The 22,981-nt window shown below is 42.0% G+C and overlaps 1 protein-coding gene across 3 annotated transcripts; it reads left to right on the top strand.

The window, feature by feature from the left end:
• Positions 1 to 7,082: 7,082 nt before the first annotated feature.
• On the top strand, positions 7,083 to 22,696 carry zyx (zyxin). 3 transcript variants are annotated; one of them, XM_061080718.1, is made up of 10 exons: positions 7,083 to 7,353; positions 14,528 to 14,763; positions 15,578 to 15,843; positions 16,675 to 16,770; positions 17,589 to 18,164; positions 18,425 to 18,566; positions 19,294 to 19,463; positions 19,705 to 19,883; positions 20,316 to 20,436; positions 20,539 to 22,696. In XM_061080718.1, exons 2-10 carry the CDS (start codon positions 14,541 to 14,543, stop codon positions 20,650 to 20,652), a joined length of 1,887 nt encoding a protein of 628 aa, XP_060936701.1. In that variant the 5' UTR covers positions 7,083 to 7,353; positions 14,528 to 14,540; the 3' UTR covers positions 20,653 to 22,696. The 3 variants fall into 3 exon arrangements, with proteins under 3 accessions (XP_060936701.1, XP_060936702.1, XP_060936703.1); XM_061080719.1 differs by lacking the exon at positions 7,083 to 7,353 and adding an exon at positions 7,375 to 7,429; XM_061080720.1 differs by lacking the exon at positions 7,083 to 7,353 and adding an exon at positions 7,839 to 7,877.
• Positions 22,697 to 22,981: the final 285 nt, after the last annotated feature.

Genomic DNA, 22,981 nt, shown 5'->3' with positions numbered 1-22,981 from the left:
TATCCATCCATCCATCCATCCATCCATCCATCCATCCATCCATCCATCCATCCATCCATCCATCCATCCATCCATCCATCAGGTCAATGTGCTACCTCTGCTTGTTTGTATTTTGAAGCAAAAGTCTTCCACTGTGCTCGTACTCCAATCCATGTATTTTTTACTAGATTACTGAATATATTTTGTTGGTTTATTTTGTAAATCAAGAAGAAATTTCAGTAAGGATTCTAAAACAAGGTGCCTGGACTGCTGAGTTAGTTCTTGATTGCACGTCAACTACATGAAAAGGACGGAGCCTGACTAACAGTGCATGTGTGACTTGCCAGACATAACAAATCGTACATAATCCAGCCAATCCCTGCATTGTGGGTTTATATATAGATGTATGTGAGCTCGCTCTGGTGGCTATAGGCTGTTGAAGGGGTCAGCCTCACTCCCCCTGATCCTGGTTTCTATAAAATACACTAAGTAAACAGAGTCTATTGTCTTACACTCTCTGGGTCTCTATTCACTCCACATATGCCCGTCACTTGCTGTTAGGCTCAGATTGGATGTCTCCATAATACTTCAGTCAATCTTTCTTTACACAGCTTCGTTGTAAATCATGCTTTTTTTCTATTGCTGAAATCCTCAGTTAATCTTTGTGCCTCTGTGTCGCTTTACCTCGCCATTATAATTCATGTTTGGTTCTCCTTTTCTTCTGGAGTCAGCAGAGATGGGACATATTTAACCCACAGCACAAACTAGGTCAGATTTCCGAGACGCAAAACACATTCGCTGGAGCTGCGTCGAGTCGACTGACAGAGATCTAACATGACAACACAATCAAAATTATTTGGTTTCAGACTGTTGGTCGGACAAAACAAGACATTTGTATGATATCACCTTGAGTTGTGGAAGTTGTGACCGGCTCTTTTCATTTTTCAGCTGTTTTATGATGTTTGGTAGGAGAAATTATCCATTTATTAATTGAGCTTATGATCCACATTTATCAATAATGACAATATTTATTAGCAGCAGTCACATGCATCATGTATATCGATACGGTGCACCTGTGACAACGTGATGATCTATGATAAGGCCCATCGATGTGAGACAAGGTCAAACACAGAGGGAAGAAATTCTTGACACTAATCTCACTCGTGATACATGGGCCATTCATAGAGATGACCACCTCTCACCATCTTGGTCCACACCTCTTAACTTAACCCTCACACACACGTGTACCAAGACCATGCAAAACGCTTTGCAACACATGTCACAGATGCATCTGTTGTTTTCTTATCTGGGGTGATGATGTTGGGCTGAATTTAAATGCAACCTTGCCTGATTTATATTATCTTGAGGGCTCACACACACATATACACAAAGATCTCATTCGTGTAATCAGTGACTTTCATGTATCTGTCTTTATCTGTCTATCAGCTTGTGGTTGTTATGTAGGACGCACCTCAAGGATAATGAATAACAGCTTTAATACTGTCTCTATAAAGGAGTTCTGCACTGATGAATAGAAATGTCTGTTTACAAAGTCATTCAAAAAGTTTTTAAAGCGTTTTTTGTATAAAAAAAGAAGCTCAAACACTAGAATAGACCATTTACTAACAGACTCTGTTTTGGATCACTCCACTGATTTTGGCATTTACCTCCTTTTGTCTGTTAATTAGCAGGATTACGCAAGAACCATGGGAAGGACTACCACGGAAATCGGTGGAAGGATGTGGTATGGGTTGAGAAAGAAGCCGTAAATTTCAGTGTGGATCCAGATCAGGGGGCGGACACATGAGGTTTTTGTTCACTTTCTCTAAGGTTACGAGATTGGGAGTTTCATCAACTTTTTCATTGATTCCTCAGGGAACAATTCATGAATCTTGATGAAAAAATATTAGGGGAAGAATATTTATGAGTGTTATTATTGTTACTAAAGTGCAATTTGGTGTAGATGTAGCATATTTAAATGTTTTTTCTTTATATAGCGCTTTTCTAGTATTGATGACCACTCAAAGCGCTTAAAAATCTGGTTTCATAAAGGGACGGTTGGGCCTGGTTGGAGGTATGAGCTCTACTGTTGTTTCTATATAGCTTTGTTTTTATTCTCAGCTCTGCTAAATGTAACTGCAGCTGGTCTGTGTTACTATTATGAGTTAATTAGAACCACATTACAATTCTGCCCTCTAGGAGCCACCTAGCTAGTTGAGGGGGAGCACGGTGTGCGTCTGTGTGTTTGTGTGTCTTGTGGAGTAAAGAAGGGGGGATTATATCTGACAGCCAGCATGCATTGTGTTTCACATGGGAAGAAGGAGAGGAAATATGTACTGTTGGTGAGGAGGGAGGAGTAAATGGAGGCAGGAGAAGATGAGAGAGAGAAAGATGAAGGGGGCAAAGCCAGACGGGAGGGAATTACTGATAGTGAGGGGTTTGTTTTGAAGATGGAGAGGGCGTAGGAGGTGGGTGGGTACAAGCGAGAGATATAAATGCTGTTCAGAAAAGAGGCAGTCTTTGATAAGGTGATCTCTGGTGGTCATCAGGGCCGGGTCTAGGCAGGGGCAAGAGGGGGCCTGGCCCCCTCAAATAAATGTTGTGCCCCCTCAAACTAAATCCCAATTTATAATAATAATAATATAATAAAGCACAATGCCCCCTCAAGATTTGTGGCTGCCCCCTCATACATGCCTGTCTAGACCCGGCCCTGGTGGTCATGCTTGCGTGATTGGGTTTATTTAAACCAGTGTGAGATGGAGTTCATGGGTATTATTAGTTGATGCTCTGGGCTGATTTCTAACATAAAATCCTCAGTCAGATATATTTTTTGATGCGTTGTATGTATGTGTGTGTTGGTGGTCTTCAGCCTCTGCACTCATGATGTCTGTGCACTTACACAAGGCCAAGAAAAAAACTTGCGTACGAGGAGTTCCCAGCTCTCCTCTATTATTTACAATTCTCTTTCCCTCTCTCCTGCAATTACCCTACATTCTTCTTCTCTCCATCCCATCGCGTCTAGACCACCACCGCCGTTTATCCTCAGTGATGTTTCTGTGTTCAGCTTGTTTCTCATGTGTCTGTTCTCCTCATCACGCCCATCAGTGTTTTTTTTTTAGTCCTGTCAGTATTTACAAGTTTTCACTCTACAGGCCTTCTTGGTTTTTTCATCACATCTCCAGCTGAAGTGGATTTGCTTGCTGTCTTAGTTTCTGGGGGATTCTTCCTCCCTGAAGGCTTTTTAGTCTGGGTTTGTGTGGCACAGTCATGTGTGTGTGAGTCTGACATCTGCTGGGGGAACTGAATTAGTGCAGTCTAACCATGACATTGAAAGGAAGCCAGTTTTGGCAGCAGATACATTTTTCCTCTGACTGATTTTATCAACTGATATTTGCTCAGTCAGAGATATATCAGTGTGGAAGCAAATGAAATCCGTTATAGGATATAGTGCTTGGGGTAATTTTGAAATGCTGAAAATTCTAATTTAATCTCAGTCAAAGAAAAAAAGGCTGCAACCAAAATAATCTACAACCCAATATCCATTTGTACTCCAATGCCCTGCACGGACAGGTGAAGAGAAACAATAAAACACAACTCCAACAAACCAACCTACAGTTTATCATATAAATCAGAGGTTCTCCATTTTTTCTCAGCTAAGGACCCCATACAAATTAAAAAAATATTCCTGTGACCCCCTCATATATGCCCCTTAGAATAATTTTAAAAAGCCTATTTTCTTTACACTTCTACACAGTCCATAGTTATGACATATTTTTACCATATCAACCTGGAATACTTAAATATCATGATGATGTCAATGGATGAGTCATGAAACTCTTCTCTGACCCTTGTTTGAGAACTACTGACTATAATATTGGCCGACATATCGATATTGGAATTTGCTATACCTTTACTCTTTATAGTCAGTATCAGCATCAGCTCTAGCCACAAGTATGCAGTTCTCCGTCCAAACCAGCTATGCTTGAAATGTTTTCTTAAACCTGTTCACATTTTTTTTTTTCTTGCACCTTCATCACAGACTACACTTCATGTTTACACGATGAGGGAGAGGGTTTGAGCGCGACCTGGGCAGGTCACCGGTCTATCACATGGCCGACATACAGAGACAAACAACCCTTCATGCTCCCATCCACACCTACGGGCAAATCAGAGTCAAATTGGTAACACGTGTACTATTCCAAGAACGTCATCATAAAAGACTTTGTTTAATGTGTTGAGTCTTTATTCGTGTTTTGGGAGCCTGTGAGGTAAGGGCCAGGAACTTTTGATGTTAAATCTGAAAGCTAAGATAATAACATATTCACAAAAATAGGTTTGTGCATGCATATCAACAGAGTGTGTTGTGTGTAAAATGGGTTTTAATTCATAACTGCTCAGACGGAGCACAGATAATATACTTTGCTTGCGTGTGAGCCACTAAAAACATGAAATTATGTTCAAATGGATTCTCCCTCTCCCTTTGTGACGTGTCCAGAGAGAGAGAGAGAGAGGGACTGCACTGACTGAATTGAAAATGATCAGAGATGAGGACATTAACTCTGAGCACTGAGGTATTGTGTGCAGGTACTGACTCACACGAGCAGTGGGAGGTGGAAAGGGAGGAGCGGAAAGAAAGATGGGAAGGGAAATAAAAGTGCTGCGTATGAAGGGCACATTGGGAAATGGAGCGATTGGGGGAGAAAAGTGGTGGAAAAATGCAGCATGAGAGAGAAAGAGAGAGAGGGGAAGAAAAATATGGCGCTTTAGATAGGGAGGGGGAGAGGAACTGTTCATTCCAAGGTTTGGCTGCATTCCAGGCTGTCTGGCTCTGATTCTGACGGCCTTCTGCTTCTTTTTTTTTTGTTTGTTTTTTGGTCTTACCTCCAGACTGACTGGACCCCGGAGCGGCCTTCTCCTTAACTGATCCAAACTTTCCTAACTTCAGACATCAAGGTACCAGCCTGTGTTTGCAGCTGGCTGAAAAAAGGACAGAAGAATGTTATACATATGTCACTTCAGCTTTCTTAATCCCCTCACTGGTCAAACAGAATGTATAATCTCATGGATCAGCTGGAATCTAGTATGACAAACAAACATGGTCTTCCTCTCACATGAGAGGCTGTGTCAGCCGCAGTCAGACTGGGGAGCACGTTTTCCCCCCTCAGAGTTGATGTGGAAAACTCTGAGTGGTAACTCGACACATTTTTTTCATGCCAGTGGAAATGGGGAGAGACTGGAAACATTCCTTGTTGGACAATGGGCTATCAAAGACCCCAATGACCACTCCCTGTAGTCCACAGACATGAAACAGGCAACAACAGGTTACACAACTACTAATGTGGAGGTTTGAATGAAACGGAACTCAATCAAGACCGGCCTTGTGGTTTCACAAGTTCAATTGAGTTTGCTGTGTCTCAAGCTAGGTGTCACAGGGTGATCTGTGAGGGCGTGGCGATCTCGCTGAGACAGCAGTGAATCGCTCATACGTACATGTATTACTCACCACACATTCACTTGATACACATCCACTTTAACAAGTCATATATTTCTCAATCAATTTTAAAGACAAAAAGGTTGTTAGGGGCTGAGGATGGAAATTGTTTGTCAAGAAATGTGCTGAAAAAACACAAAGAAGAGTATTAAAGCAAACAAGACAAAAACAAAATGTGACGGTTTGGAAACATGTGTTAAAAAAAACACAAGGTGTGATACTTTAAAAAAAAAATTGAAAAACCTTCCACTGAGTCGCTAATTTGAAAAAGAAAACTCTGACGGGCCTAAAAATTAAGGCAATGAAAAGGAATTTCAAAACAAATCGTGCAGAGGTAGCAGCTAATCTGTAGGACTACATGGCACAGTTCAATTAGAGTCAGAATGAGGAGGCAACTAAAGACGTAAACTCACTTAAAGCAAAGCTGAAGCCCACGGCCATTTTAAAATGTGCAGCTGGAATGAAAGTCAGTCCGATGTTGATATTTAGGAGGTCTATAAAGCACTGGTGCTGCACAAATTTGATCATTAAAAACCAAACAAACAAACATCATTCATTCCAAAAGCACATCAGTCAACATAGAATTAATTACGATCTTAAGGCAACTAAAAGTTTTCAGCAGCAAATCACATTCATACGCTGGCAAGATGAACAGTAAAATGCTCCTACATGTTTCTAATGAATTATTTTTCATTATTTCTGACAAAAATATCTTCAATCCATTACTTAATCGTTTGCTCTTCCAAAATGAGGTAGAGAATTAAGTATTGATTTCACAAAGGTATTACATTTAATTAGCTTGAAGTGTCTTTAACTTAAATGAATTGTTTGAATTTGAAAAAATCAGAGTAATGTTTAAAATGAATGTCAAATGACTCAGTGATAGATATGAGATATGAGGGAGGTGTGAATAAGAGTCAAACAAAGGTGTGGGCTGTGTGTGTGAGAGTTTAAAGTACATTATGACATGTTGGCTGGTGTGCAGGATGGGAGGTGTGATTTCACGCCAAGTTGAGGGCGATCACATCCTCATTGTTGTGACGAATAACCATTGCTTTCGAGAGAAAGCCATGACATGTATTTGCTCTGGAACCAGGCGCACTAATCATGTACAGTGGAGCAATCTAGCCCCTTGCATGTTTACTGCCTCAGTGCACAGCAAAGAGAAATGTGGCAGAATAAGGCCTTTACAATCCTGGTTTCTGGTTGAGGCAAGTGGAAGAAAGTCTACCAGAGTAAATAAAAACTTCTTCCACAACCCAGCTCGGCTTGAACATACTTTCTTCAGCTGCTGTGCCTCCTTGTGTTTTTAAAAAGAGCCCTGGCCGCTTTTACAGTCTGTATCTAATCAAGCCCTTAGCCCCATTATCTCTCCCTCCCTCTGGCTCCCTCATTCCCTCGGTCTGACCTTACAAGGAGAGGCAACAGGGTTGATGTCACCGAATGAAGAATGCTGCAAGAATCCAGAGAGAAAAGAGAGCAGGAGGAGGAGGGAGAGGAGGATGAAGAGGAGGAGGAGGGGTCTGACTGGACAGTTTATGAACACACACACACACGGAGAGGGAGGGAGAGAAAGAGAGAGAGAGGGATAGAGAGAGGTGCTGTTTACATAGTGATACACAAGTCCTGAGCCAAAGTCAAACAAGAAAGAACTTGTTTGGAAGGATGGTGTCATTCCTTTTCCAGAGCGAGACGCACAGGGGGAGGGCCTAATAGCTGGAGAGAGGGGAAGAGACAAGAAAAAGAGAAGTTACCATTACAGTCAACTCTTACTCAGCTGCAACCTACACAGACACACACACAGAGAGATAGAGAGAGAACAGAGAAAGAGGAACAAAAGGAAGAGGTGGAAGTGAAAAAGGGAAGAGATCCACACTGACAGGGTAAGTGATCGTATCAGTGGGGTGAGGGAATCAGGGTAATACGAGGTGCTGGTACTGCTACAGGTTTCCTAATAAGGTAACACAATCTTTGGCCAATGCATTGTGTGATGATGTGATTTTTCCTATGTGAAGTCATGGCACCTCTGTGTGTTTGTCACATGGCAGCAGCTGTAGCTTCCTTTACCGGAGAGTTAGAAGCTGCTGCACACTGGGGTTGAGGGGGCACCGGGTGGTGGGCGGTGGTCCCCGGTCTCCTCTCTGTCCTCCCTGGGTCCCTATTTGTGCGGTAAATGTGAATAAATGTCCCTGGTAGTGCTGCAGCCTGCTACAACCAGCTGTTGGCTAGCGGTGATAGGGGGGCGAGCTACGCGGAAGTGTAGCCACCGAGTTGGACGGGGCTGGATGTGACAAACGTGGCTGTGAGCCCGAGTGTGTGTGTGTGTGTGTGTGTGTGTGTGTGTGTGCGTGTGTGTGTGTGTGTGTGTGTTCGTGGAGTCGGACCTCGGTGACAGTCCCGGTTTGAGGTAAGAATCAGGGGGTGAAAAATAAAAATGGGGCGTTTCGGTGTTAGCCGGAGCTCAGGGAGTGTGGACCCGACCCGAGCTAACGTGAAGCCCGCTGAGGTTTTGTTGATAAGAGAGGTGACGATAGCGTTTATCACTGGGCGGGTGTGTGAGCTGTGGGTGAGGAACACATCAGCACATTATCTGTGTCCAGAGCTAACGTGTTATGCTAGCAGAGTCAACCCGAGCCAAGCTAACCTAAACCGACTGCATTACCAAGGCTAACGGTGAATAAGAGCACCAAGTGATGTGCTTTAGCAACATTAGCTCTTCTTGTTAGCTTTAGCTACAAATCCTCAAATTTTTTCCCTCCCACACACCATTATTCACATGACCAGATAGTGGTGGGGGGGTTCGTGGACACTTGGTAATGGACGTTGTGGTTGTGACCATTCATCCGGGGCTGTCAGCTGTCAGAGCCTCAGCTAACAGTTGGCTAACCAAACCTAATCGAATCAATGGGGTGCTAAGGTGGGAGGAGCCGGACACGTGAAAAGAAAGTATGTAGCCTACTTACAAGACCTGAGTGAAAAGCGTCTTACAAGGACCTGGCTGGAGCACACAGTGTTGTTGACCTATCTGTACGATTCAGTGTAAAGAAATCTGGAATAAGTCTTGGGGCCATCTTTCATACCTTCACCCATATTTGGGGATGATGTCCCCAGGTGACAGGTGTTGGGACCCTTACCCCAACCCCTGTAGGTGAAGACTGTGTTCTCAAATACAATAGACTAAATTAAATTCAAGTAAACTTGGACTAAAACAGGTGTCATTGTGTTACAGTGTAGTAAACATACCTCATCTTTCTCAAACCTCAAACAAAGCTAGTATGAGTAAGAATTTAATCCGCCACCAATACAACATGCGTTTAAAATGGTGTATGTAAATGTGCCAACTTGGAGTGTCTGTAATTGAAGCTGAAGCGATTGCTAAATAGATTGGTGCTCATTCTCGAGGACCAGTTAATGTGTAGGACCAATTCTTCTGTCTGCAGAGTTAGCCACAGCAGTGGGGTGGAAGTGGATGGCACGCTGACATAGTTCCAAAAATAGATAATTATGAACCTCCTCTCGCACTCAATCATGTCCTACCGTGTTTTAGTTTGCGTCTCCAACAAAATGGTAGGTAACTGCCCTCATATGCAATAGAATCCTGTTTTGTTTTGTGTTGCCTCTATTAACATCGTACTCTGAGATAAGGTCTTATATCAGTTTTGCGAAACCTTGATGTAATATCACCAAATATTTGGACAGAAGCAAGGATAATGTTTTTTTTTTAGTTTTAGACGAGGTATTTATAGAGGTCAACTTATTCAGGTAATTTTTAGGGGGGGACTGATCGACAAAAAAATCAAGACACACCTATTCAGATGATCAGAAACCCGGATGTTACGACAGTTTATATTCATAGATATGGATAACCAGGTTCCTCATGTTAAGGCTTATCCAGAATACAATCAAAACCAAGATGAACGCCAAAGCTGGGTAATAGAGGAAGTTGGGAGAATACATGACAGTTAAGGGTTTTTAACTTAGGTTTACTACAACTCTGAGGATTTGAAAATCCTGTGATTATCTGGAGCCACACATTTGTGCCTGGCCTTTTTTAATTTGCATTTTCACCAGCGAGATAGGAGGGGAGCCACAATCCACAACCACAGAAATCTGTGGTTAAGAATGATTTATAGCAGGATGGTGATAGTCTGAGGTTGGTGTGGTGCTTTCATTTGAACTGACTTGGATTATGGTCACTGACGCTCAAGTACATTTGTGAGTCAAATTAACATCTGTGAATGAAGATGATCCATAAATGGCTATATGCTACCATTCCTGGCCTGGGTGACGAAGAACTCTCCATTTTAATGATTGCCTCCAAGATTCAAGACACACAAGCTATTTTAGAGTATCCCGTTTGCCTCAAATCAGTGCACGTATCCAGCTTATCTGTGGCCTGCATCGTTTCAATGTATGTCAGTTCAAGTCAGACAGGGCAGTTCATGTGAGAGCTTTCATTTGGCTGATGTTATTAACAGTTTTGAGATGCTGCCATTTCAATCACTCATTCACCAGCCACAGAACACTGGTGCTCAATGCATGTCCAGTGACCTGTAAGATTGGACTCAAAAGGGTTGTTTGTCCCCGCATTAGTGACCCCCAGCCCAGACACGCTTTCCCAGAAACTGTGTGCTATTAGCATCAGAACAATAGAGAGTTTCATAAACAACACACTCGTCACGGATATAATGACTGGCCAGACATGGAAGGAAATACTGGAAGTACTGTCAGAAATTCAGGTTCTTTTTAACTGATAAGGAAGCTTTAGACATTGAAAATTATTTTAATTTTTTTTTTTTTTAAAGTTAGCAGTTATAACACTAGCAAGCTTATAACTTATTCGGGATCTTTACAAGATTTTTAAACGGGGACATACTTTATATTTGAATAGTTGTGGCACAAAATATCCCTAAATTGAGAATTACTCTACCTGCATTGTATTTTTGGAAAAAAGGGTTGAACTAACAGTATGTTGGTTTTATTAGACACTATGCTACAACATTTCCCTATACCACCCTTTAAAAAGCAGAAGCACAGTATATAAGCTACAATTTTGTTCCTCTTTGACCACAGGACACAAAATTACTGTTGAGTGAAATTGTTGTGTGGCAAATTCCTCCTTAACAGCTACTGTATCACAAAGTCTTGCCCCTTCATGTGAATTTGATCAAGGCCGAGATAAAATACAAAGACGATAGAAAGTGTGCCACAAAGACCCCAAGACTTGTGTTTGTTTGAGCTGTTTAATAGTACATGTATGACTTCAAATGCTCCCTGCAACTCCCTGTTTGCATCTCTTGAAGAAGTCTCACAGCTTTCAAGGGGAGTTATTCTCCAACCCACGCCACAGAGAACCGTAGCCCTGCTGTTTTTTATATTCTACAAGCCAGTTAGGTCTATTACCTTCCCACTCCATCCCATGTGTAACTCGGTCCCTGATAAGATGGAATGAAAACCAACTGGGCTGTGGTGCCCAAACTCGTGCTGAGGACCAATTTTCTAACCCTGTTAAAGCCATGTGGAGTTTATACAAAGTTCAAAAGCAGCAGAGTACAGTATGTGAAGTTTGCTGGGGCCTATGCAGAGGCTACACGATGACACACTCAAACACAGCTGTAAAGTACAACCTATTAAATGCAGCCTCAAGTGATGTCATTCAGTTATCCAAAAACACACAAAAAATAGACAAAAGTTGTTGTTTGTCATGAGATTGTGAGAGTAAGCCGCAACTTGAGACAAAAACTCAGGTCGTCAGTTAGGGAGCAAAAAAGAGGAAATGTAGAGAAAGAAGGGGGGAGCTGATTAGAGTGTAACTGAAACAGCGAAAAAAGATGATGTCATTGAGTTGTCGTGCCAAATATGTTCCTTTAGTCGAGGGTCTCTCTCCTCTCAAGGATCAGGTTTCAAGATAAATTTGAAGTGGGCCTGCTGGGGCTGAGTGTGTAGCTGATCTCACCGTTTTCAATCCCTCAGGTCCGTATCAAGGAAACAAATGGAACCTGACCACTAGTTATTATAACTCTTGAATAATTGAGGACTGTTGCATATTGTCTCTTAGAGATGAGGTAACTGAAGTACTGTTATGAAAAGACTAAATCAAAGTCTGTATCCCCCCCTTGTCAAGCACTTCTTCTACAAAGCCATTATAGAAGTACTCTGTTAATATTCATACGTACGACACTCATGTCAAGCCAAGAGCTTTATCTCAACTGTTAACAGTCAATCTGTTTTTGTATTAAGAGTCCACTTCATTCAACATGAAGTATAAAGGAGTAGCCAACTATTATCCTCAAGACTGAAGCACACCTATCTTTTGGTTTTGATTTGCCTTTCCACTGGAGCCTCAGCGTCTTACCCTTCTTATTAATGCAGAGACTTTCTGAATTATTAAAGTGGGACAATGATGTAATTATTGTCAGTAGGACAGAGAAGTGGAGCTAAGATTCTCTAGGTCAGTGTTTTTATATTGTACCTTAAAGGACAGTGACAAAGACATTAGGTATTTAAGTCTTAAGTCAAACCTTTGTCTTTGAGGTTGTAAATATGTCACAAAATAATATATTTTGACTAGGATTTGTGTAAAATGTATGAAAATATACGGTCTTATCTAATGACATAACAAAACATAAAAACCTTTACATACAAACTACATCTATCTGATAGAATGTAATGTAAGTAAAGTATTATAACAAGGGCTCAATCATGTCGCTGTGTGCTGAAACTATTTTCTATCTTTGACACATCTGTGATTCATTATGAGATGTCTCATGACGCAAAGCAGCAGCTGACACCTCTGTGTCAGTAAAGGGCATCATAGCATCAACTTGGACATATATGGTTAAAATTACTCAACATCAATCCATCTTGCATTGAAGGAGGCTGACTCAAAAAGCAGAAGCAGGGGTTTCTTATCATAGGAGGTAGTTCATGAGCTCATGAGACACATTCAGGAGCTGTGAGGCTTGTGTTCGTCCTGTCAGAACTTGAAGTGTAGCCTGTGTGTCCCAACAACGAGGAATGAGGATGAAACATTCAGACTTGTCCTGGTTGGTTCCTTTTTTTTTTTTTACAGAGAAAAGCCCCGTCTACCTATAATTGTCTGACTTGATCTCATTTTCGAAAAGGTTGTTTTCCAAATGCTAACTCGATTACATCTAAATGGTGCAATCCCTCTTCTGTGGCTGTTTGAAGGGGTGTAGTTGTGGACACGTGAATTTAGAAACCTTTTAGAGTTATTTCAGCATTTGCACCATTTGATATTTGGGGTTAATGTTTCACTCTTTACGGGGAAAAGTTTACACATCAACTCGTGCTGTGACCGAATATTAAAGCCAAGTTGCAGAACCATCTTATAGGAGGGATCTCTCCCTCTCTCCAGTCTAGACGGTTTGGTGTAGATTTAGTAAAGCAAACAAACCATTGAATGCATTTATTTGAGTATATTTGAATTATACATGACTGAGAAAATGGTCTGTAGCGTAATTGTGATGCTCATGTAGGGCTCAGTGCTTTGTAACCCTCATCAGGGAAACGGATGCATATTGTTTGTTTACTGGAAAATGTGATGTGTGAAACTCATTCTGTTACGTGGTTGTAGCTGAAAGCGGCCAGGTTTCACAACCTATTAAAGTCTACTTAAATTGTCCAAACACTGGTGCGTTAATCACTGCCACAGGTCTAATCAGGTTGTTTTTTTTAGGCCCATGCAACTATTTCAGTGCCTCGAGGATCAAATAGTTTGTTAAACAGCTGCAGAGGGCCAGTACAGATGTGTGCGCGCATGTGTGTCTGTGTGTGTTAGAAGAGGATGGACTGTGGAGTCGTGCTTTCAACTAAAGGTTATGTTTGAAGGTCTAGTTGCCGCCAGGGAAATATGTGCCGAAAAGGAATCTGGACACTGAAGTAGCGTCAACATTTTTTTTAAACCGTCAGCATGGGCGAGGTAAATATTTGAGCTCACCCCCTCTCTGACGCACCTCACATGAAAATGTTATGAATCCTGCCATCGCCGCTACTTCAAACCAGACTTTCTCTTGTAAACTTTCGTAGCCGTGCATTTTTACGTCCCTGTAAAGAGCTGTGTGTTAAATATTGTACATTGTCTCTAGCTTCTGCAAGTGCCACCTTGTCTACTTTGTTGGCTCTGTGCAAACACGTGGCCTGAGGACATTTTCACACACCTTTCTCTCATTCCACCGTGCACCAGTTGTCGATGTGTTTGTGTTTAAGGGGATTCAGTAACACTGGATTTATAGGATCCTCAGCAGTTGGTCTCGTTTTACTGCTAAATCCAGTAACAATCCAAAGACGTTGTAAGCCGCAATAAACCTCCATCTTAATTAGTAAAGCCTATCGACACAGAAGTGCATCAGCCCTTAAGCATACAATAGGTGCTGGTCTATATTGTATTCTGTTTTTGTAGTTAATATGAAATAACTTAATGTTTTGTCTGAATAGATGATGAAAAGCAATATATATATATACACACACACACAACTTTAGGAAGCCCCTGTCAATTTTATAGCCAGAAACTTAACAGAGCGAAAGGGGAAAAAACTTTCCCCCAAATATTTATTGCTCTCGTTATTTTCTTAAGTGTCTCTGCAGCCTCCTCACCACCATCCACAATTTGGTTTGGATTTTATAGCAAGGAGCAACTCCTCCATTTTATTTTTTACAATGCACTGGAGGAAAGCTTTCTCAATACCACTCAAAATCTAGTCTGCATGTGAAAATAGATTATTCTTTCACTTTTCAGTGTCCAGGCGCTGCAAACAGAAAACCTTTACAAGGTTATTGTGTAGAGTTAAATTGTGGCTGGCCAAAATGTTCCTTCAACACTTATTCAACTGCAAAAGGACCCAGCATGCCTCACTGCAAAGGCATGCAAAGCCTTTGACTCAAGTCAGCCAAATTACAGTTTATTGGATTCAAGTGAGGTGTGCGAGTAAGACCTGTTTCAAACCTCTGTAACAAAATAGCCTCTTATATAAGAATTTATATTGTCTTGCTTGGCGTCTAACTGTTGCCCAAAATGTTTCCTGTGTTTATCCCCAGATAAATACACAAAATGGAGGACTCTAACAGCAGTAAGCCGTTAATGGTGACATCCTCTCTGAATTTCAAAGTCACCACACCGTCCTTCTACAACCAGCCAAAGAAGTTTGCCTCGGTGGCACCGCCACGGCCAAAAAGCCTGACGCCTCCCACAGCTCCGTCACCAACACCGATAGGCACAGGTCTGATTGGTCGTGTGGGAGATGTGCCTGTGCCGCCCCCAACGCTCCTTGATGGTATGTGTATTATTGATGCTATTTTCTGAAGCAGCTACCTGTATTATTTCCACTCAGTAAGCAGCCCTTCGCTATCCCACCTCCTGCTGCTTCTTATGCTCAAGCATGCAGAGCTTCACAGTTGAGTGTATAACAGAAATGCATCAGTTGTGGGGTTTAATAAGTTGAGACATTACATTGATGTGCTGTATTTTCCTGCATTTTGGTCATTTTTGCAGAAACTTTGTTTTTGGGGGTGGAACCTGTTCATAATTATGTTTCTATATATCTGAGCTGATAATAGTTGTCTATTAAAACATTAACACATACCTTTTGTTTTTGTAGTGGACACTGTGCACACAGGGATATTCACATTCAAGCTGCTGGTGTCACAATTTTAAGATCTTCACAATTTTAAGATCGTCACAGCATTTTAAATACAGCAAACAGTATTTAAAATGCTACAAAAACCTGCTTTCGAGATGTTTTCATCAGGAAGTAAATGCTGCTGAGAAACACTTTAGTTAGAAGCCCTGAGTGTAAACACAACTTTTCTTTGTTTACATGAAAACTCCATGGGGCATCTTTAGAGCAGGAAAACATATGTCAGGATAACCACATTACCAGACAGGACACCCGATTTGACTCATGTTCTCAGTCGACAGTTAGAGTTCAGAAAGCATCAGAGAAACAGCCAAAGGTCATTGAATACGTCTCAGCCCAGCGTTCAGTGTATTCAGGAGATCTGATCGATGACTGACAGTGGAACCTAAATGAAAATGAAGACGTTGTTTTGTCGAAGCTAACTTTTCTCAACCTTCCTCATTTCTGTTAGACTTCCCACCCCCTCCTCCCCCTCCTCCTCCGCTGGATGACGACCTGCCAGCACCTCCCCCTGAATGCCACACCTTACCCACATCCTCTGACGCCCCCCCTCCCGCCTTCCCCGCCCCACCTCCTGTAGCAGAAGACCTGCCCCTCCCGGCTCCCCCCGAGGAGAGCACCTGTCCGCCCGCCTGCCCCTCTCCCCCTCCTCCCCCACCCCCTCCACCTCTCCCCGCATCCGGCGCCAGTATTCCCAGTGCTGCCTTGAGCCCACAGGTAAGTCAAGATGGTATCTTAAGCTGCATTGGCCATCTGCATGTTTCTTCCCTGCGCTGCACGTAACTGTAATAGGATATTGTTGTGATGGCACGAAACAGTCTTTTGAGATTTTCCCACAAATTATATTAACATTAGCCAAGGGTTAAATCGCCCAGTTTCATGCCTCTAACAGGATTATTGCACATTTGTGTCACCGAAACAGTGCAATTAAAGGTTTATTGTAGTCATGTAAATGTAGGATTCTATTAATTGCAGTGGAATTGTCGGGCTACTAAAGCATCAGTGTGTAGAATTAGATTCTGTAAAAAAAAACTAAAGATCATTAAAAAAAGAACAGAATTGAAAAGTGGCCTGACTGGAAAAATACCTCATGTTTAAATTAGCAGAGAGCTTCTAAATTCTTCTCAGCAGACAGCCCAATGAATCGAAAATTTAATAATTCAGCCCGCTCTATTCTCTCTCATCCAGCCAGGGAAATAAAATGTAAATGTCTTTCATTTATTCATAGTCATTTATCAAATCATCAAGTTTGTTTGTTTATCATTCTTTAGATTCTTGTTGTTCCAAATAACTGAGCAAGCACCAAATGTTTGAAACAGTTTAACAATATTTCATTATACATTTTGGAAGAGTCAAAAGAAACAAACATTATTGTGTTTTAATCAAACATAGGTATGTGTGTGTAAGTCCTGCTCATATGTATTTACAGTGTTTGTCATTGTCATCCAGTTTTCTGTTCTTGACTCATCAGTGCGTCTTCGTTCACCTTCATTTTGGTGAGCTAAAGAAATGTGCTTGACTCTTTCTCCCTCTGCTTTTCTCTGCCAGAGAATGATGGGGAAACAAAGTAGTTTCGATCAACAGCTCGACACTCTGACTGACCTGCTGTCGGAGATGGAGAACAGGGGACCTTTTAACCCCAAGGTACAAAGCATGGAGGGCCGGGGAACACACTGTACCACCTCAGGATACATTAGAAAGACCTTCGTCCTCTGGAGAGCGACAGATAGGATGAGAGGCAAAGTGACAGCAGACTTTGACTCACAGGAAGTGCGATGTTGAAACAGAGAATGAGTCAGAGAGAGGAAGGGAAAAAATAAAAAAGCAAGGTCGGTCCTTGGAAGTAGTTTGGGGAGTTGCCAGGTTGGTTTTATTGGTCTTTCCTCGTCTGTCCGGGTTGAAAGCTCAATGATAAGTGAACTGCACACACAGCACAGCAGACACAGCAGACAAAACAAGAGGAGAGGGAGCTGGTGATTCGCACGGAGAGAGGAGACACTTGCTTAGAGAGAGAGATAGAGAGAGATAGAGAGAGAAGTGAGTGAGGAGCATGAGAGTGTGATGAAGCCAGATTGTGCTGCCAGAGACTCAGTGAAAGGGCCATAAATGGAGAGTGTTTTTATCCAACTGGGAGGTACTGGATCATGGCGTAATGGAGTAATGTTGGCTCAAATACGCAAAATAAATGTCAAAAAGACGAAGCACCTCTGATAAGCTCAAACCACAGGGCACTTTCAGTGTTTACTTTAAACTAAGTACCTCTTTCAGTATCATTTCAGCATTACCGAAATGTTTTACACTACATATGAACTGCTCTCTGTTCAGTAATAGTTTATGATAAATGTGTCTGAACAAATTCAACAGCAGAACTGCTTCACACTGAATTTGTCTGTCTTTGTGGTTTGTTTTGGGGTAAATGAATCAGTGAAAAATTAATGGTATTAATGTTGTTCTATCCTCAGTTACCGAGCCAGTATCCTTCTGCACCAGCACCCAAGCCTTCAGCTCCGCCCCCGACTGCTCCCAAACCAGCGCTCTCCTTCCTCCCACCTCCTGAGATGGGAGACCGCCCGGCTCCACCCCCTTGGGCCGAAGAACTCAAAGCCAGAACAAACCGTCAAGCCAATCACAACTCGGCACCAAACTCCGCTGCTCAGCCCTTTTCTAAGGCCCCGGCGGTGGCGCCCAAGTCCGGTTTCGGAGGGAGACCGACCAATTCCTCTGCTTCTCTGGCGCAAAAACTGAACCAGAACCTGAACCAGAACCCCCCCATCGTCAGTGTAGCACCAAAACCATCTCCTCCCTATGCAACCAGCTCTTTCCCTCCACCACCCGCAGCTCCCCCCGCACCTTCTACTCCACCAAAAAGCATGGTGGCTGCACCAACGTCTAATCACATAAAGAGTTCTCCCTTTGCCAGTCAAGTCAATGCGAATCAAAACCCTCCAGCTGCTGTGCCTCCCCCTCCCCAACCCAAGATGATGACATCTCCACCCTCTTCCTTTAACCAACCAATGAAATCTCCCCCTGCATCAACGGTATGTCCCAACTTTATTTTAGCTATGAAGAGACTATGTTTGCATTCCACAAACAGTAGAAAGGTACAGGAAGTACAAATAAATAAATCAGCAGATGAGAATTATGCCTTACTGGACACTAACAGCATTTTCAAAGGTAAACAGCTCAGTCGTAAATAACAAAATGCTCTATAAGACATGCTGTAGGAACAAAATGTAAATAATGTATAGGCACGTACTAATGGTTTTTTGTATGTCTGTGTATTTGTGTGCGTCATCAGCCATCACCCCCCGGCCCAGTTGCTATCCCAGGTGGAGGTGTTCCTCTCAACATGAAAGAAGTGGAGGAGTTGGAGAGAATGACCCAGGACTTTATTAGAAACATGGACAAACACGCACCTGTCATCACCTCCGCTCCTACAGGTACACACACTCATAAGGATTCAACGATAAACGCTCTGCACCGCTCATCCTTTCTGTCTTTCACACGCTTGTCAGTGACTTGTTTAACACACCTCTATCTCACACCACAATTCTATGTTCTAATGTAGATTAATGACTGATGTCAATGTTGCTAATTACGCTCATTAAGAAGCTGCCAGTATTCCCATCATGCACAAGCTTTGCACGATATCACAGAAAGAGATGTTTGTGTGATAGATTGCTGACAAAGAGTATTTCCAATAAGATTTTTAATATCCCACACTGGAAATGTTCCAACGTGCAAAAGAGAGAGAGAAATCATTTTCTTGTCAGTTTGCTCAATGATTGCAAAATGCAAACCATTAAGGATATTACATTTGAGTTCACAATTGATTCATTATATCCTACAGTCTAAGTGTAGCAGGCTTTTATTTGACTCATCACTGGTTTTCTGCTGTGGTGTTTCTTCCTCCAGTGTTAGCTCACAGATGTGTCCTCTTAAAAGACATCAAGCTACATCTGTTTTATGAAACTGATACCTAAGTCTGTAGAACTGGCCAAATCCATAAAACGTTGAGTTTCAGTTTATGTTTGCAAATGACTGAAATAATCTTTGTACTGTGATTAACAAAAGCAAAGCGGAGATAGAAGATGCTTTTTGCGGTTTGTAAATAACCTAACCCTCCTCAACCCACCCTCTCTCTCTCTCTCTCTCTTACCACTGCAGAGGTTTGTGGGAAATGTGGCGAGGCCCTGTCCCGCACTCAACCAGCAGTGAGAGCCATGGAGAAACTCTTCCACTCAAACTGCTTCTGTTGCGTGAGTTGTCATCGCCCCCTGCAGGGCATGCAGTTCTATGACAGGGATGGTGGTCCAGAGTGTGAGGAGTGCTACATGGTGAGGACACACTCGGACACAATACATATGCAGACATGACATTATTTTTTGGTGCTGTTGCTGTGAACATAAAACGATAAAGGGGCATTGATCAAACAATTCTCATGTGTTCTTTGCACATTTAAAGTGTATAGATAGTGCTGAGCAGTGTTGAAACAGCGACTGTACTATCTCCCTGTGTGCTCCAGGCTAATTACCTTGTTTCATCTCGCTATCTATTGTTCCTTCTCTTCTTCCTCAGGGTTCCCTGGCAGTGTGTTCCCGATGTGGGGAGAGGATCACAGACCGTGTGCTCAAGGCAGTGGGCCAGAGTTTCCACTCCCACTGTTTCCGCTGCAGCACCTGCTCCTGCGTACTTGAGGGTGCGCCCTTCATTACCGATGACAACAACAACCCCTACTGTGTCCAGGATTACCACAGGTGGCTGCTGGCTCTTGTTTGCTCAGTTATTGCCCTAATGAAACATTTTTCAACATTAATTCTCCTGATCAAATCAATTAAAGCAGTGTTTGAATCTGTCACTATATTATCCCTCTCATGTAACCAATCAGGATCACTGATGAGATTGGTTGTTGTAGAGGAAAGGAACAGCAACCTGCTTCCTCCCTTTGTCTGCACTTTATGAAACTTATTTCGCCATCTCCTAAAAAAAGAAAATGACACAGCTTCCTCAAATGCGGACTTACTGGAAGCGACAAAATTGATCAATCCTTTCAGCCACCAAGTCCAGAAGCAACCAATTATATTCATTAGAATACACTGTTATAGGTTATTTTGACACGGATTGAGAATGTGTGAGAATGTGAACGAGGAAGATTGACTGACAGGCGCTCTTCCATCCCTCTATTTCAGGCGTTTCTCTCCTCTGTGTGTGAGCTGTAATGAGCCCATTATTCCTGCCCCAGGCAGCGAGGAGACGGTCCGAGTGGTGGCTCTCGACAAGAACTTCCACCTCAAGTGTTACCGTTGTGAGGTAAGACGGTTATCATACTGAATTTGGTAAAATAAATGAAAATATATATCATGCCGTGCATTTAGTCAAATGATAATAAATATGTATTCTTTTGTTTTGCAGGACTGTAATCGTCCCCTCTCCATAGAAGCAGATGAAAACGGCTGCTACCCATTGGATGGTAAAATCCTGTGTATGAAGTGCCACACCCAGCGAGCCAAGCAAGCTGCCCAGTGATCGTGTCAAACAATGAACCAAATCCAAAAGCACAGGATTCACTCAGCAACCGATTTGCCTTTGCAACAGGGCTCTGTTCCGTATGTGTTTGCAGGTGTGAATGTGAATGTGCTGAGTGAAAGTGTTTGCATGCAGATACAGTGTAGTATTCCCTAGTCGCTGTTCACTTCAGTGCAGAAGTAATGTACTGCATTGAGTCATCGTTTATTCCCCATCTCGAACTCATCTATCTCTCATTTAGCCTTCCTTGTGAGCTAGAGCAAATTTTTTGTACCAATCCCAAGTTTACTCTCAAAATTTCCAGCATAACTTGCACAAGAGCAGTTTGGTCAAAAAGAGCAGTGCGATGAAAATATAAAGTTGCCTTTCTTTGTTTTTCTGGCCTCAGCATTGTTGGTAGCACCATTAACTGAGCCGCTTCCATCTTAAGACTTTCCCTGGCTGGTCTGTTTCCCTGTGAACGTGGCAACTACACTGATGTTTCTAAAACAGATTGTTACCATAGGGTGAGGTGTATTCAGAACCTCCATTATACCATTCCACAGTTATTACCACTCTGGCTCTGTTGATAGAGCACATCTTTAACACTTTAGCAGTGGCTGTGCCTGCAAGCATGGTTAATGATGCTTCCCTAGAAACTGCTTTCTATCTACTCCGATAACTTTGTAAGGTTTTCTAGGGCTAAATGTTGACTGCAAAAACAGATGAAAACAGTGAATGTTGTTCTTTGTGATAAGAATCTGTTCTTCTACAGGCATGTATTGAATTATGTCTTGTTACTTTCTTTACTTAATCATATCAGGCCAAGGTTAGAACAAAAAAGATCAAAAAAATAGTTCAGAGCTGATTCAACAATGATAAGTATTTTAGATGCATGCTTTTTAGATGCACAAATGAACAAACAGACGAGCACAGATTCGCCACGCACGGATTCCACTCCAGGGATCTCCGAATTTAAAAACAGTGTCGTTAAAAATATCAGCTGCATGGCTGAAAACAGGACCTATTATGTGATTATTGTTGCACAGTTTCATTGCGAAATAAGTGTTTTTGTTAGTGTCAGTTTGACTCTGAATCCCCTGCACAAGATACAAATTAAGTAGACCCCATTGAAAAAAATAATAGCATAGTTTTTTGCAAATAATATAATTTAAGGACCTTTTTTCTATTATATATTAAGATTACACGTGTGCCAGTGCAAAAAGAACCTGTTGTAACAACAGGAAATGGATCAGTAGAGGTGGTGGCTTCGAGCTTCAGGTAACACTTGTTAAAACATAGTGACCAAATATTTCGCAGCTGTTTGCAAGATTGGTGTTTTCTAAAACAATTGCATTCAATGTTTTTTGTATTTGAGCCCAGTGTTATTTTTGGCTGGATTTATTCTGATGATTCAGTAAATACCACTATTCTTTCCACTATTCCTTCTTCAGTCTGCTCATGACAGTTATATACTATTTTATTCTTAATTCTTATGTTACTGTACTGTATTTCATTGATAAACGCCTACAAATTATATGTTCTCATTTTTAAGCTGGCAATGTTCCTCCACTCTCTCTCTCTCGTGTGTATTCCGTCATTCCTCTAGAATTGAGCCGGATTTGCCGCCACAGAAGTGAATAAGAAAACTGTTGTAACTCGTGCTTTGCATTGAGCCCGGTGCATTATTACAGAACGACTAAAAGAACACAGCAATAGTGATTCTGCGTTGCATGCTAACTGTGTAGGTGGTGGGGGCATTTCCTCTAGTATTATGTCTTCTGTTTGCACAAACTCCTCCGCCTCTGTGGCCCATGCCTTTGACATCACCATGTGATTTTACATACATGATGATGCCTTCACGGTTGCATTTATCTGCCGTTTTATTGTGTTATGTCCTATTGTACTACATTCGGATGCCTTGTCTTTTCATATACCTTTTTTATAAATTCCTGTTTAATATGTGTGAATGTGTATATGTTAAAAAAACAAACATTTAGCCCCGCCCCTCCCTCCTGTGGCTGTATCAAAAGATAAATAAAGTGAATAAAATGCTAAATACCAATATCTTTTTGTTTTCTCATCTTTAACATCTTTGAACTCCTGGGTTAACTAGGGTTTTCGACAGATGTTTATTTCTGCCACCACATTATCTCCGTCCATGTGACGTCCATGAGACGTGTTTCCTCTGAGACTCTCAATGACGTGCTACACTGTTACGCGACCTCCAGGATGCCAAGCTGCTCTATCAGTTGTCAGCAGCCATGTGTTGCGCTGATAATGACGACAGCGGATTTGTGCGTGTGCATCTAAGCGTGTTTACTTTCCAGGAAGAGGTGCTTTTGCCCTC

Source organism: Limanda limanda, chromosome 11, assembly GCF_963576545.1.
Source record: "Limanda limanda chromosome 11, fLimLim1.1, whole genome shotgun sequence".
NCBI classification, from domain to species: Eukaryota; Metazoa; Chordata; class Actinopteri; order Pleuronectiformes; family Pleuronectidae; genus Limanda; species Limanda limanda.
This window is presented reverse-complemented; position numbering and strand designations above follow the sequence as displayed.